Genomic DNA, 15393 nt, shown 5'->3' on the forward strand with positions numbered 1-15393 from the left:
TATAGGGGAAGGGAAAGAAAAATAAAATAAGATAGAGAGGGAGACAAACCATGACACTCCTAACTATAGAGAATGAACTGAAGGTTGCTAAAGGGGAGGTGGGTGATGAGTGTTACAGAGGGCACTGGTTGTGATAAGCACTGTTTTTTAACTGTAATCACTAAATTCTACTTCTGAAGCCAGTATTACACTATCTGTTAACTAACTGGAATTTAAATAAAAGCTTGAAAAAAAGTTATGCTTTTATGCTTTTAATAAACAAAGCACAGAAAATAAATAACTTTAAATGATATATTCAGCTGAGAGGGTGGAAAAAGTTTAATTAGAATCTCTGCAAAGGGTGCAATTTGTCATTTGGACCACAAGATGGAGGTACCAGTCACCTCAAAGGCAATAAAGATGAAAGAAATAGCTTCTTCTATGTTAAAATTACAGAACTAATTTTAAAAAATTATATATATTCCTAAGTCATTTTTAAAAATGGAAATTTATTCTAACAATTATATAATGAAGTCTGTACTATGATTCTGAAGAGAATTCTCTATCCAATCCCATTCAATTTCAACTCTCAAAAGCATGTCAACTCAATTTTTTAATTCTTGTAGAAAAACACTTAGAAAGTTTTAAAATAGCAGCTGAAATGAATTGATGAAGTAAGTAGTACTCCTAAAAGGGAAAGGCCTCAATAAGAAAAGTTAACAGTTCTGTCTGATTTATACTGACAGAGAGAAACTGGGTTTTGCACAAATATGTTAAAACAAATGGAATTCATTGCTAACCTTGACAAAGCAACAAAAGATATATTATTTTCCTTATTTGCTGTAATTCTTCCACCACTACAGTGAATCATAACAAGTGCTAGGAATAGTGCCTAATCCATAGTATTTAATATTAATATTGTTGGGTGCCTGGGTGGCTCAGTGGGTTGGGCCGCTGTCTTCGGCTTGGGTCATGATCTCAGGATCCTGGGATTGAGTCCCGCATCGGGTTCTCTGCTCAGCGGGGAGTCTGCTTCCTCCTCTCTCTGCCTGCCTCTGCCTGCTTGTGATTTCTCTCTGTCAAATAAATAAATAAAATCTTAAAAAAATATTAATATTGTTATTGCCATTATTATTCTTAATGTAAAGCAATCACAAAATCTTCAAAGCAAAAGAGGACAAATGATTCTTTCTCTTGTGTATTTTCAGCCTCACTTAGAAACAGATAAAATATAGTCTAGTCACTCTATCTTTATTAGTTTCCATTTTGGCAAAAAAAAAGAAAAAGAAAAAAATCCTGTATTTCCCTGGCAGGGAAAGAGAATTCAAGACTAATGATGCTTACATTCATTTTAAAGCCAGTATAAAGGATTGACATATAGGAGTGTGACATTTCATCCTGTTCTTCTTGTAGATGAAAGTATGACACATATGTGGTTCTACTGGTATCAGACAGGAATGCAAGCAAGGACTACAGGGAAAATGTTGGTATTTTCCGTTCACCAAAATACAATTAATTCAGTGTTCAAGTACATGGAATGCAGACACATAGTAAGTAGGGAATTTGGTAAGCAACTGACATAATCTCAGAAGAAAACACAATTAAGGAGTTAAACATTAAAACAGACATCAGAAAATTAAAAATCCAACCTTCAGACTACCCTGCGACAACCTATATAAAAAGTTTATAACTAATATTTTATATTCAGCAAGGTATTTTAAAGTAAGCTCACCTTCTTCTAGATATCCCTAAACAAAAAACTTATTTTAGTTAATATCATAAAACATTTTAGGGTTTTCTATCAATTTGCTGATGTCCAGGGTAATGATTACATTGTGATCTCTAACAACTCAATACAGAATATCTCTTCCTATTCTAAAAATTTTATGTATTTTTAAAAAATTTTTGGTCAACTCCTCAGAATATAATTGCTATTTATATCGTTGTTCATTACAGATGAGGAAAAATCCAGTGTCATTTTAAAATTCTTGTCTTAAGAGTTAGCAGTTTATAAAGCAGTAGTACAGGGTTTATTTAGAGGAAAAAATATAAATCCAATCATTTTATTATTTATTTTTTAAGATTTACCTATTTATTTATATGGGAATAGGAGAGAAGCAGGAGAGGGACAAACAGACTCCCCATTGGGTGCAGAGCCAGACACAGGGCTCCATTCCAGGACCCAGAGATTATGACTTGAGCTGAAACCAAGAGTCAAGATGCTTAACCCACTGAGCCATGCAGGTGCCCCTCAATCCAATTATTTTAGAGAAAAGATGCTTCCTTCAAATCAGCTCAAAGAAAAATGTTTAATAAACTGGCACCCTACAATTATTTTAACAATGCTGCCACCTGCTGGAAAAATCTGAAATGTTTTCATTATTTCCCAAATGTTAGACTATCACATAAAAGAGCTGTATCATGATCTTCCAATTACCCTCAAAAACCAAGACATACCTTATTTAATAATTCTGACCATGTGATTTGTCTGGTTCTTAGTAACAGCAAATTAACCAAATACTAATTCATTACAGTTTTTAGTATATTTAAATACTAAATACAAACACGCTCAGGCAACATCATCAAAACAAGCCAACTCAGTAGATGTTACAGGTTTTGGATTATCAAATGATGATATATTCACCCTTAAGGGAAAAAAATAAGACTGGGTATCATAATAGAAGTTTGAGGCTAGCAATAAAACTATGTTTGGAAGATCACTGATGAAGCTAAGTCCAACCGGAACTGCATTAGGAAAGTTATGGAAAAGATAGTCTCATTTCTAATGAGAGCATTTTAGACCATGAAGAATAATTTGGCCATTCATCATAAATGAAAAATATATATTCTTTAATCACCTGTTTTAAGATTTTATAAAACAACTTCATCATTTCCCATGGTTTTAAAAATTTTGCTTTGTTGTTGTTTTTATAATTCTGGGTCCATAAATATCTCAATTCACTGAACAGCTGTTTTGTGAGTGCCTACTCTCTCTACCCAGGCATGTATACATGAATCTTATTTAAGTATTCAGAAATGAAACAATCACCTCATGTTGAAAAAGAGAATAATCCCAAGTTATATGGGAGTTGTAAAGATATGAAATAGAGTTGGCACTTGATGAATTGTAGTTATCATTAATGTGACCATTACTAAAATGACTGGAGGCTACGCTAAATTGAGAACAAAATGGCCATTGATTGGAGTACCTGGCTGGTGGCTCAGTTGGTGGAGTGTGCCACTCTTGATCTTCGGGTGGTATGTCCAGCCCCAAGTAGGGTGCAGAGATTGCTTAAAAATAAAATCTCTGGGGTGCCTACAGGCTCAGTGGGTTAAAGCCTCTGCCTTCAGCTCAGGTCATGATCTCAGGGTCCTGGGATCGAGCCCCATATCGGGCTCTCTGCTTGGCAGAGAGCCTACTTCCCTTCCTCTCTCTGCCTGCCTCTCTGCCTCCTTGTGATCTCTCTCTCTCTCTCTCTCTGTCAAATAAATAAATAAATAAATAAATAAAATCTTTTAAAAAAATCTTTAAAAAATAATAATAAAATAGCCATTGATTTAGGTTTACCTAATTAACCTTTCAAAATATAAGTGGGGGAAGAAGCTAAAAACCAAATAGCTAAGGACATCATCAAAATAGGCAAATAGATCTGAAATACATAAAACAGGTATGTTTTGTATAAAGCAGTGCTGAATAAATATTTGTTAAATGAGAAATTAATGAATGGTACAAGATGAGCTGGAAGGCAAATTTAGGAATGCTGACTGGCTTATGAGCTAGCAGACATATAAGCCACACTGGAAGAATCTCTATTGGTGTTCCCAAAAAAGAAATTCTGACAGAACCCCAAGCTTAGAGCAACAGGCCTGAGAGCACAGTGGGGGGAAAAAAAGGTTAAAAAAGAAGTAAGCAGCAGGCCTGAAACCAAAGTCAAAGGTCAAAAAGAAAATCTGACTTGCTATTGGCATTCTTAAGATTTCTACTGGCAGGGGCTAAAAGTGAAGCATCCTGAGTAACGACTATAGTTCTCCCAGAAAAATTTGACTAGAGCCCTATGAGAAGCCACAGGCACATAGCATTCATACAGGTATCCCTTAGTACAATCACTTTCAAGTAAAATGAGGGAGATGTCACAAAAGTCTTCTAAGGGGGGTAGTCAGGAATTAGAAAACATAACCAACAGAAAGCATAAAAAATAAGATGACTAAAGTAAGGCTAAATAAATCACTATAACAAATATAAATGGATTCTGCCACCATTTAAATAAAAAAAGTTACTTTTTTTCAACATCCACTCCCAAAAAAGCAGGGGTCTGTGTATGAAAGGGGGGGGTAATTTCAACATAAAAAGAGAACATACAAATTTCAAGAGAATTAAAAACAGGAATTATATATTATATATATATTATAATTAGGAATTATAATATAAAGATTGTTCAGAGATAAATTTATACAAATTGCAAAAATAAGTCAACAAATCAATCAATCAACAAGACCAGGGACAATCAAGGAAATGTGACAAAAAGGATATCTGATAATGTTAAGGAATTATTTATTTCTATACGATATGATGATTACTGTCATATTTAAAAAGAGAAGCCTTGTGTTTCAGAGGCATAATCTAAGTGGTTTACAAGTAAACTGACATATTTAGTATTTGTTTCAAAATAAGAGGAAAGATGAATATAACCAGGGAGAAAATAAAATATAGCCATGAACTGGTACCTGTGAAAGAGAACGATGGGTACCTGGAGGTTTGTTTTATCATTTTCTCTACTTATTCTTTTTTTTTTTTTTTTTTTTTTTTTTTAGATTTTAATGAGTTATTTGAGAGAGAGAATTTGTGAGCCAAAGAGCACATGCAGGGGGAGCAGCAGGCTAAGGGAGAGGGAGAAGCAGGCTCCTACTGAGTAAGGAGCCCGATGGAGGGCTCCATCCCAGGACCCTGGGATCATGATGTGAGCAAAATGCAGATGCTTAACCAACAGAGCCACCGAAGTGTTCCCACCTTTATTTTTAAAGATTTTATTTATTTATTTATTTGAGAGAGAGGAGAGCCTGAATATGCACAGGGATGGGGCAGAAAGGGAAGGAGAGGGAGAAAATCCCAGGATGACTCCCCACTGAGCCCAGAGCTCCACACAGGGCTAGACCTCATTGTCCTCAGATCACAAACCTAAGCCAAAACCAAACCAAGAGTTCCACACTCAATTAACTGAGCCAACCAGGTACCCCTTATTTTCTCTACTTTTTATGCCTGAAATATTTCTTAATTCAATAGTTAAAAATAAATAAAAGGATAAATAAAACAGAAGTGAGTCTCTGGGTAGAACAAAAGGTAAAATCAAACTACTTTAACATCCTTTTTTAAAAAAGGAAACACATGGAAATGATACAAAATACCCTTCAATTTTAAATAAAATTCAATTTTAGATTGACAAACCTCAATTTAAAATTACTACTTTTAAGTTTGGTCTATACCTCTTCCAATTTGGCTTCTCAAAGGTGTTTGAGAACTCTGTATTTGAAAGACTTTTTTTTAGCCAAAGGATTGAAATATAAAATTCAGGAAATGTTATTATAAATAGTGTGTTTGGCACACTGATAATCCAAATACATGTGAGTCTAAATATACCCTTATAAATTAGAAAGTATACAAGATATAATCAGGCAGTAAATGTTTTTATGAAAACTTTAGGACAAATTTTTCTTTGCTCACAATTCTCATAAGTGTACAAATAATGCTTCATTAAAAAGTGGAGAACAAAATTTTAAAAATCCTTTAGAATGTAAGACTTTCTATTAAAATGTTGAACTTGAATAGATTTATTTTATAATTATTAAAACAAGACAATTTGAAAATCACAGCTAGTAGCTTAGTATAAACAATCCACTATGCAAAAAGCCCTAGTGAGGGTTTATACAGTTTTTAAAAATGTATTCCAAAACTAAATCTATTCACCATGTTTGATGAAACACTTAACCCAGATTCTGAAAGAAGGCATCACTATTATTACTATCCGTTGCTATTCCTGTCTCGCCCCCACCCAATTCTGTTTTGGGAACATCAAATGAAGCTCAGCATCATGAAAAGTAACAGTCTAGATACAACTCCTAAATAGCTGCATTCAATCAATTTTTATTTCTTTTCTGATTGCTGAAAATTAAATAACTATTACCTGATTCAGCTCCCTGGTAAAAATCACATAAGCTTTCAGGTTTGAGTTCTAATAGCATGAATATCTATGGATCTAACAAAATTATTGATCTAAAGATTAGATTATAAACAAATATCACTTTTAGGATGGACTCAAAGGTCGTGAATGTCAGCCAGGTAGTGTGGATATATTCCTCCTTGAATGGGAGGCCCCTGAAATGAGTGTTCCTATTTATCTGCCTCCTGATCTCATCTATATGGATTAGTCTCTCCCTGCTTCAATTCAAATAAACTTAAAGTTGTAGGGATCACCTACATAAAGGTGGCTTCCAAATCTCCATATATACATATGCACACAACCCAACAATCTCACTCCTAGGTTTTACCCAAAAGAAATGGGAAAAGATTCACACAAATTCCTACATGAGAATGTTTATAGAAGCTTTCTTCATAATCACCAAAATCTAGAAACAACCCAAAGTCCTGGAGAATGGATAAAGTGTGGTAAACCCATAAATGAACTACTACTTAGCCATTTTTTATGTTCCTTTTTGGAACAACTACTGACACATGAATCAATCTTAACTGCATTACGCTGTCTGAAATAAGCTTTCTTGGAAAGACTACCTCCTCCATAATTTCATTTATATGATATCCTGGAAAAGGCAAATCGTAGGGACCTAAAACAGATCACTGGTTGCCAATGCCTGGTTATCAGGTAGGGGAATGTATTACTAAGGGGTAGAGGGAACTTTGGGAATGAAGGAACATTCGGTATCCTGATTGTGTGATAGTTAAAGGACTATGCATTTAAAAAAAAATCATAAAACCACACACCAAAAAGGATAAGTGTTACTGTATGTAAGTTATACTTCAATAAAAAAGGCAACAGACATTTTGCATATTTTTTAATGCTACTGGAAACTTATGGAAAAGAAACATCTTTCCTTCTGGTCCCAATTTGTGAAGAAACACCATCAACTTGCTAGGTTCTTCGTGGACTTAAAAAAAAAAAAAAGAAAAGAAAAAAAGACATATTCCCGGGGCACCTGGGTGGCTCAGTGGGTTAAGCCTCTACCTTCAGCTCAGGTCATGATCCCAGGGGCCTGGGATGGAGCCCTGCATTGGGCTCTCTGCTCAGCAGGGAGCCTGCTTCTCCTCATCTCTCTCTCTGTCTGTCTCTCTGCCTATTTGTGATCTCTCTCTCTGTCAAATAAATAAATAAAATCTTTAAAAAAAAAAAAAAGACATATTCCCGACCCTGACAAAATTTAGAAGCTCATTTAATGGGAAACAAGGCTTAGATATTAAGTTAGGGGAAAAGGCTAAGCAGAACAATTTTGAGTGATAAATCACTGAATACACTTTACACGTGCTCTAAGGAAGGAAGGAATAATTCTTTGACTAGAGCTATCGGAAATGAATGGATCACAATATTGGAAAGACTTTAGTGCTTCTCAATAACTGCTATTATTATCATTTCTAACCTCCAAGTGAGGAGACTGAGACTTGGGAGGACAAAAATCTTGGTTACTGGTTACTACGTTTTAGGGCTGAAATTTTAACCCAATCCCTTCTGATCCCAAAGCCTGAGATCTACACTGCGATGACGGAGCCACATGGAAAAGGTTAAAACGGCTGCAACGTGATGTGATTTCTACGCGACAGGAACGTCCCCTAACTCCCCAAACCCCACTACTTTGCATGAACCCTAGGAAACACCACGATTAGAGCAATGACCTTAGAGTGAGCTCCCCGGGGTTTTGAAGCGCAAATTCATGGGAAAGGGAACATAAAACCTTTTCTCCACAGTGTGCACAGTCCCACTTCTGACAGTTGGACGAAGGGGACGCGTGAGGCCAGCGCCATAGCTACTCAAAAAGGTCAATACCAGGAAAGAAGCAAGCGGAGGCGGCCTGGTCGCCAAGAAGGGTGCAGGAGGAGGAAAAGCAGCTTCCCTGCCTTCCTGAGGCCCTCTGATTAAAGACCTCCGCGGACTTGTCCCTTTCTGGATCGCCTAGTGGCCGGGACCAGCGCCGAGGCGTCGTCAGCGGGTGGGCTCTTGATCCCGGGAGGAGAGAGCTGCGTGGGCGGCGCGGCGCTCGCGCGGGTAGCGGCCGGTGACACCTCACCGAGCCGCTGCAACCCACGAACCACGGGCACACTGCGGACCGGACCGCGGCTCCAAGTGCTCAGCTCAGAGTGAAGGGGAGACAGGGGGAATGAATTTGGGCTGTCCCCCCAAGTGACATCCCAGCCATTGCACGTTGTGTTAGTTTACCAGACACTCTGACGTTTCCCTTATTTACTGACCGCTCAACTGCTCCTCTCGCTGTCATCTCACCTCTCCAGTTCTTGTATTCCGGGACATAGTAGTATTTGTTCCCAAACTGGTCTGTGCCTACTTGCTGCTTCGCTTCCTTTGACAGCGCTCTCCCTAAGGCGCGGAACAAATTCTGAGACCAACCCATGCCTTCGGCCGGGATTCAAGCACAAATCGCAGCCGGATCCGCCACGACGGAAGCACAAACGCTAGCCAGGAGCGGGCCCCGCCCACCCACTCCGTCCTCACGCCCTTCTAGTAACGGCGCTCACCATTGGTCGGATGGTACGTTGCTTGGCCAATAGGAGACACCACTGTTACAGCCGGCCTCCGAGCTCTGTCATGGCGGCGTCCAGTTTTCGAGCTAGTGTGAAGGAACGGAATGTTAGGGTTTTTATTAGCAAGACAGGCGGGTTTGGACGACCCTCTTCGCCTCCGGAGAGCGGAGTCCACACGGAGGTAAAGAAAACCTTATTTTTTTCCTCAAACGGGCCATTTCAAATACGGACCAATTTCTGTGTTAGTCTTGCCTCCCACTTTCCCGCCTTATTATCACCTTACTTTCACCAAACTCGACTTTAATTTCTTCTGCTTACGAAAATAAGATGCCTTCTACATACCTGTAGGCTGGTGGATGCACACGAGGCTTCTGGGGAAGATACTTTAGTTTTAACTTCTTTTCCCTCACATTACATTTCCTCCCCACTCCCCAAGGAATAACTACTCTCCTAGGATTCCTTCATTCGTTCAGTCGATATATTTACTAAGCATTTGTTTGCCAAGCATTATGTTAAGGGCAGAGCATTGGCCAGGAATTGAACAAAGTTTACCATGCCTAGAGCAGACAAGGGGACCATTGACAAGAGATGAAGCTAGAGATGTAGTCCGGCGCTAGGTGAGGAAGATCCTTGTGTAGTTGGTGAACAGGTATGGCGATGAGAAGAAGGTGACAGTGGATTTTGTCATCTATTTGGAGAATGGATTGAAGTTGAGAGCCAGAATGAGAGTCAAGTTAGGTAACTGTTCCAGTTGTCCAGAAGACAGCAGATGGAAGCCTGGGAAATGGTGGTTGGGTTGAAAATATTGAAAATATTATATATATATATATATATATATATATATGAATGAAATAGAATCAACCAGCCGTGTAAATTGGTTGATTCTAGTAAATGATGGAAGGAGTCAACGGTGATTCCCAGGTATGTGCTTTTTATGTAGCAGAGTGAATGTAACTTGCCCATATTGACTTTTCTGTACTACTTTTTAAAAATTTTTAAAGGTTTTATCTACCCATTTGAGAGAGAAAGAGCAGGAGCATGGGGGAGGGCCAGGTGGAGAGGGACAAACAGACTCCCCAGTGAGCGGGAAGCCCAGAACCCTGAGATTCTGACCAGAACTGACATCAGATTCGTAACTGACTTGAGCCACATAGGCATCCCTTCCCATATTGCTTTCAGAGAACCTGTGAAGATGAGGACAAAGTTGAGTGTACATATTTAATGCTCAGAAGAAATTGAGATATCTTTAATGTGAGATGATACATGAAGTGAGGTGGAGATGAGATCATCCAGGCATTACTTGTAGAGTAAGAAAAGCAGTTCAGTGACCAAAAATCTGAGAAACATCAACATTTAAAGTTAGGGAGAAGAAAAGACTAAAAATGAACCGTGGCAGCAAAACCAGGGCAACAAAATGTCTCATAAACTGAAAGAAGAGGAAACCCTTATATGTGCCGTTTGCTGGCCCTACCCCTCTTCTTGCTCTTAGTAGTTCTCCATCCCATCACTCTGCTTATCTGTTCAATTTATTACTACTGAAATTGTATTATGTGCATATTTTCTTATTAGTTTATATTGTCTTCTTGACCTCTGAGAAAAGAGACATGAGAAAGGAGACGTAGAAGAGTTTCTGTTGAGTGAATAGCATGCATTCAAGAAATAGGAATAAAGGGAACTAAAAGTGTGAGTTATATTTAACCAACAGTGTGAAAACTGATGATCTTAGGAAGAGCATTTTCAGGAGAATCATGCGAATAAAGTAAGATTTCAGTGAGTTGAAGAATGCCAGGAAAAGAAGTCGGAACTGCCAACACTGATGGCTTTTTAAAGAAACTTAAGGAGAGAAAAACAGAATACAGTTGCTTATTGAAAAACTGATGGATATGATTTTTTTCTAATACCCCAAAAGAAGACTTACCTGCTGCATTAGTCCTCAGTGGGTGGGTAACAAAGTACCCTATGCATAAGTTATCAGTGAAAGGGTATCAAAGTACCCTCCAAAACTTAGCTTAAAACAACAAAAGGTTTATTAACTCACAAGTGTTGGGTTAAGGAATCGGTGTGTGTCTTAGCTAGGTCTTCTGGCTCAGAGTCTCTCAGAAGGCTGCAGTGAAGATATTGACTGGGATTATAGTCATTTCAAGACTGGACTCTGGGAGGATCCACTTTCAAACTCACTCAGAACAAGATTTAATTCTTCCCTGACTTTGGTCCAGAGGTCTCCCTCAGTTCCAGTTATTTTACATAGACCTCGCAAATCTCAGCATGATAGCTGGCTTTCATCAAAGCAAGAAAGTAAGAGAGCAGGAAAGGGCAAGCAAGATGTTTGACAGATTCCTTATAATCTGATCTCAGAAATGGTATCTCATCAGTTTTGTTGCATTCTGTTCAGGAGAAGTGAGTCATTGGGTCTAGCCCACACTCAAGGACACAAGGAAAGGAAATTACCTGCAGGTGTGACTACCAGGAGGTGGAGACAGTGGAAGTCACCTTCTAGGTTCCCTACCACAGCTGAAAACAGACAAAAATAATAAATTATTGTAATGCATTGTAATAATCTTTTACCTGTTTTTGGCAAGCAATTTACATGATATTTTGTGTTCTAAAATGTTGTATCAGACTTATATTTAGTATTATGCTTTTGGAATGGACAAATGTTTCAGATATTACATGTAATTTCAACTAAATAAACAATCTTTTAACCACATTTTGATCAATTTTAAACATGTTTGGGCTGCATCTACAGTTAGCCCTCTGTCTCTACCTCCTTTCAGTGCAGAGTTGACAGTAATTCCTATTCAGCTCAGTGATCCACTCTAATAAAAGCATACAGACATATCCAGAGTTTTAGGTGATTTCGGAAATTCAAAATTTATGTTTATCAAAACTGATCAATCTCCTCTGATAATCTGGCTTTTTTCCACCAAGTAGTTCTGCAGTTCTTCCATTAGGATCAGCAAATTAAACATTGGAAAGTAAATGAACTTGACTGTAAGACCTTTAGTTTTAGTGAAAATAGCTGTACTTTTTTGAAAAGAAGCCACATTAGTTTTTCCCCATTAAGTTCAGAAGTCTTAACATATCAGTAATAATTTAAATCATGTGAGCTACTGAGGGTCTAAAACATTGGGTTTCTCCAGATTCTTTTAATCCCAAATAGACCGCTGTCTGACAATGCAGCTAAGTATCACTCTGTTAAAATTCCATGACCTAAACATCTTCATTAGAAGAAGTACAGTTTTGGGGGCGCCTGGGTGGCTCAGTGGGTTAAGCCACTGCCTTTGGCTCAGGTCATGATTTCAGGGTCCTGGGATCGAGTCCCGCATCCGGCTCTCTGCTCAGCAGGGGCCCTGCTTCCCTTCCTTCTCTCTCTGCCTGCCTCTCTGCCTACTGTGATCTCTCTCTGTCAAATAAATAAATAAAATCTTTAAAAAAAAAAAAAAAGAAGAAGAAGTACAGTTTTGAAATAGTGAATGTCTCCTTAGAAGGTCACCAGATTAATCCATCTGTGAATGGATTTCACTTTCCGTGTAAAACATGCTGCTTCCCCCAGCATACTTCACACTTGTGGCTAAAAACCTATAATCTAGCAATCCCATGGGCATCCCTCCCACCAGTTTCTTTATATGCTTATCAAAAATCTGTATTTGTCCCTAATTCTGATAGTGCCAGTTTTATTATTCTTTTTTTTTCAGTTTTATTATTCTGATTATGCCATTTTAATAAGAACTAATGAAATACAAAGTCAAAAAGAATTGTTATTCTTAAACTAAATGGACCGTTTTTTAAATGATCCAAACAAATTGCTTAAAATTAAGTGTTTTTAATGAGGTATCATTGAGAAAATCATATTATGAAAGACTGGAGGAAATTAATAAGAACAGATTGTTTCAACTTTGCCATAATATTAGAATCACCTACGGTGATTTGGAAAAAATACTTTGGAAAACATATTCATGCCAAGATTGCAACCCCAGAAATTCTGATTTAATTGAATTAAATTTAATTAATTAATTAATTAATTCTGGAACTTTTTTTTTTTAAAGATTTTATTTATTTATTTGCGAGAGAGACAGTGAGAGAAAACATGAGTGAGGAGAAGGTCATAGAGAGAAGCAGACTCCCCATGGAGCTGGGAGCCCAATGCGGGACTCGATCTCGGAACTCCGGGATCATGACCTGAGCCGAAGGCAGTCGTCCAACCAACCAAGCCACCCAGGCGTCCCAATTCTGGAACTTTTTTAAAGCTCCATAGATGATAATAGTGTATGGCCAGGATTGACAACCATTGCTTGAGAAAGATTCCACATTCAGTTGCATGTCTTGAGATTCCATAGTCATTTGTTTGGCATATGCCTTAAATGTTTACTCAATTAAAATGATAAATTAATAATAAAACATTTTTAAATTTTAATTTATTTATTGAGAGAGTACACACACACGTGCACACTTGCAAGCAGGGGAGGGGCAGATAGAGAGGGAGAGAATCTTAAGCAGGGTCTATGCTCAGTGCAGAGCTTGACACAGAGTCTAGTCTCATGACCCTGAATCAAAATAAAGAGTGGGACACTCAACCGATTAAGTCACCCCAGATCCCCCAGTAAAACATATTTTTGAAAATCATAGAATACATATAGTTGTGAGTATGGTTTGTAAAAGAAGATGATGTGGCATTCCGTTCAGCATATTTAACTCTACTTCAAACATCTGGCATATAAATACTCTGATAATCCTTGCTTTGCATAATCAGTGGATGGGGAACAATTACCATTGTTCTGTGATATTTAAAATTCCTTTGTCAAACAGTAAACTTTTTTTTGTTAAATTGTTTATTAACATATTATTTGTTTCAGGGATACAGGTCTTTGATTCATCAGTCTTACACAATTCACAGCACTTACCATAGCACATACCCTCCCCAATGTCCATCACCCAGCCACTCCATCCCTCCCACTCCCCTCCCTTCCAGCAACCCTAGTTTGTTTCCTGAGATTAAGAGTCTCTTATTTGTCTCCCTCTCTAGTTTCATCTTCTTTCATTTTTCCCTCCCTTCCCTATGATCCTCTGTCTTGTTTCTCTAATTCTTCATATCAGTGAGATCATATGGTAATTGTCTTTCTCTGATTGACTTATTTTACTTAGCATATACCCTCTAGTTCTATCCATGTCATTGCATATGGCAAGATTTTGGGGGTTTTGATAGCTGCATAGTACTCTTGTGTATATATACAACATCTTCTTTATCTATTCATCTGTTGGTGGACATCTAGGCTCTTCCCATAATTTGGCTATTGTGGACATTGCTGCTATAAATATTGGGGTGCATGTGCCCCTTCAAAGCAGTAAACTTTTACTGTTATAAAAATAGGCAAGAAATGAAAAAATAGTAAAGCTAATATTAGTACACTGTAATAGAAGACATTAGAAACAATGAAAACTCAGTTATTTCTTTGTTTAAAGAAAAATTCATCTGAAATCAAGAGTAGTTTGAGTGGCACTGATCTTCTCATTATATAACTTCTAATGCAAGTTGAGTATATTTCTATATTTTGGCTAATTACCATTCTTCTTTCTGAATCAGGTTCCAACATTTTGTCCTTTGCATTTCAACGTCGTGAAATATCTCTGAGAGTTTTAATGTAAACGTTTTTGCCAGTGTCATTTCCTCTCAGACCTCTTCAGCCTTCTCATCACAACCACTTTTCCTCATTTATTTGGATAAGTTCACTCACCTGCTTTGATTTCCTCAGTCTTTCTCTAGAGAGTCTCAAATGGCCACACTGTCAACATTTCCACAGTCAACTATTTCTTCTGTAACTCCATTTACATTCCATTTGAGTTTTATTTCCAGTATTATCACTTAGCTTATTTTTGGTGCACGTCCATTTTGTTGGTCAATTCCCTCTTTTCATTATCCATTTTTCTAAAATTTCATACAAGTTTATCTCAGAAGCACAGAACTTTGCAGTCTCTCTATGAATTGAATAACAAATCCACAGTAACCAGTCACCTGCAGACTTTGAAAGAAGTCATGTAAATTGCTCACAAATTATGATGTCCATGTTATTTTTGTAGTGATTTGTGGACTGAAAAGCTGGGAGCCAACTTTGTGCTTTATGCTATTAGTCACAGTTAATACACCATGGCAACTGAATTTTGAAACATATTGTTTGGGGGTCTGGTTATTTCAATCATGGTAACTTCCATTCCATGTTTCATTGCAAACTGTGCAAAGTGAGGATTGCTTATATATTTAAGTTGAGATAAAGTATTGAAGGTAGTGTTTCTTTTTAAAGATTCCCTCATTAAGTGATGTCTTTGCTTAACTAAACAACCACACAGTCCTTTTTTATTTAAGGAAGATGTCTACTCTAATTTACCCCAATTTCTTCATTGTCAATGATTAAGGGCAAAAGCATAAACACTGATGTGCAAAGTTTACAATTCTTACCCACCTTTTTTTTTTTTAACTTTCTTGAGGTATAATTGACACACAGTAAACTGCACATTAAGTTAGAGTAAACGATTGGATGGATTTTGATATAAATACATGCTTTTGAAGCCATCACCACCAAAATAACTAATATACATAAGCCAAAAATTGCATCCTAACTTTTTGTAATGCTTCTTTTTATTTCTTTCCCTGCTTCATGCTG

At 37.4% G+C, this 15393-nt stretch overlaps 2 protein-coding genes across 5 annotated transcripts in view; one reads left to right on the forward strand and one right to left on the reverse strand.

Annotated features, from left to right (window-relative positions):
* NDUFAF2 (NADH:ubiquinone oxidoreductase complex assembly factor 2) overlaps window positions 1–8694 on the reverse strand; it is a 158881-nt gene extending 150187 nt beyond the window's left edge. Inside the window, exon 1 of the mRNA XM_045075304.1 lies at window positions 8481–8694. Coding sequence (XP_044931239.1) covers window positions 8481–8607 — 127 coding nt within the window. The 5' untranslated portion in view covers window positions 8608–8694. The remainder of the gene's footprint in view (window positions 1–8480) is intronic.
* A 65-nt stretch (window positions 8695–8759) lies between these two features.
* Window positions 8760–15393, forward strand: part of ERCC8 (ERCC excision repair 8, CSA ubiquitin ligase complex subunit) — a 55153-nt gene continuing 48519 nt past the window's right edge. For 3 of the 4 annotated variants that reach the window (XM_004744600.3, XM_045075306.1, XM_045075307.1), the window contains exon 1: window positions 8760–8918. In XM_004744600.3, the coding sequence (XP_004744657.1) occupies window positions 8842–8918 (77 nt within the window). In that variant the 5' untranslated portion in view covers window positions 8760–8841. The remainder of the gene's footprint in view (window positions 8919–15393) is intronic. The other variant, XM_045075308.1, reaches the window with a different exon arrangement.

This window comes from Mustela putorius, unplaced genomic scaffold (genome assembly GCF_011764305.1).
Source record: "Mustela putorius furo isolate JIRA1106 unplaced genomic scaffold, ASM1176430v1.1 tig00000145_pilon_pilon_pilon, whole genome shotgun sequence".
NCBI classification, from domain to species: domain Eukaryota; kingdom Metazoa; phylum Chordata; class Mammalia; order Carnivora; family Mustelidae; genus Mustela; species Mustela putorius.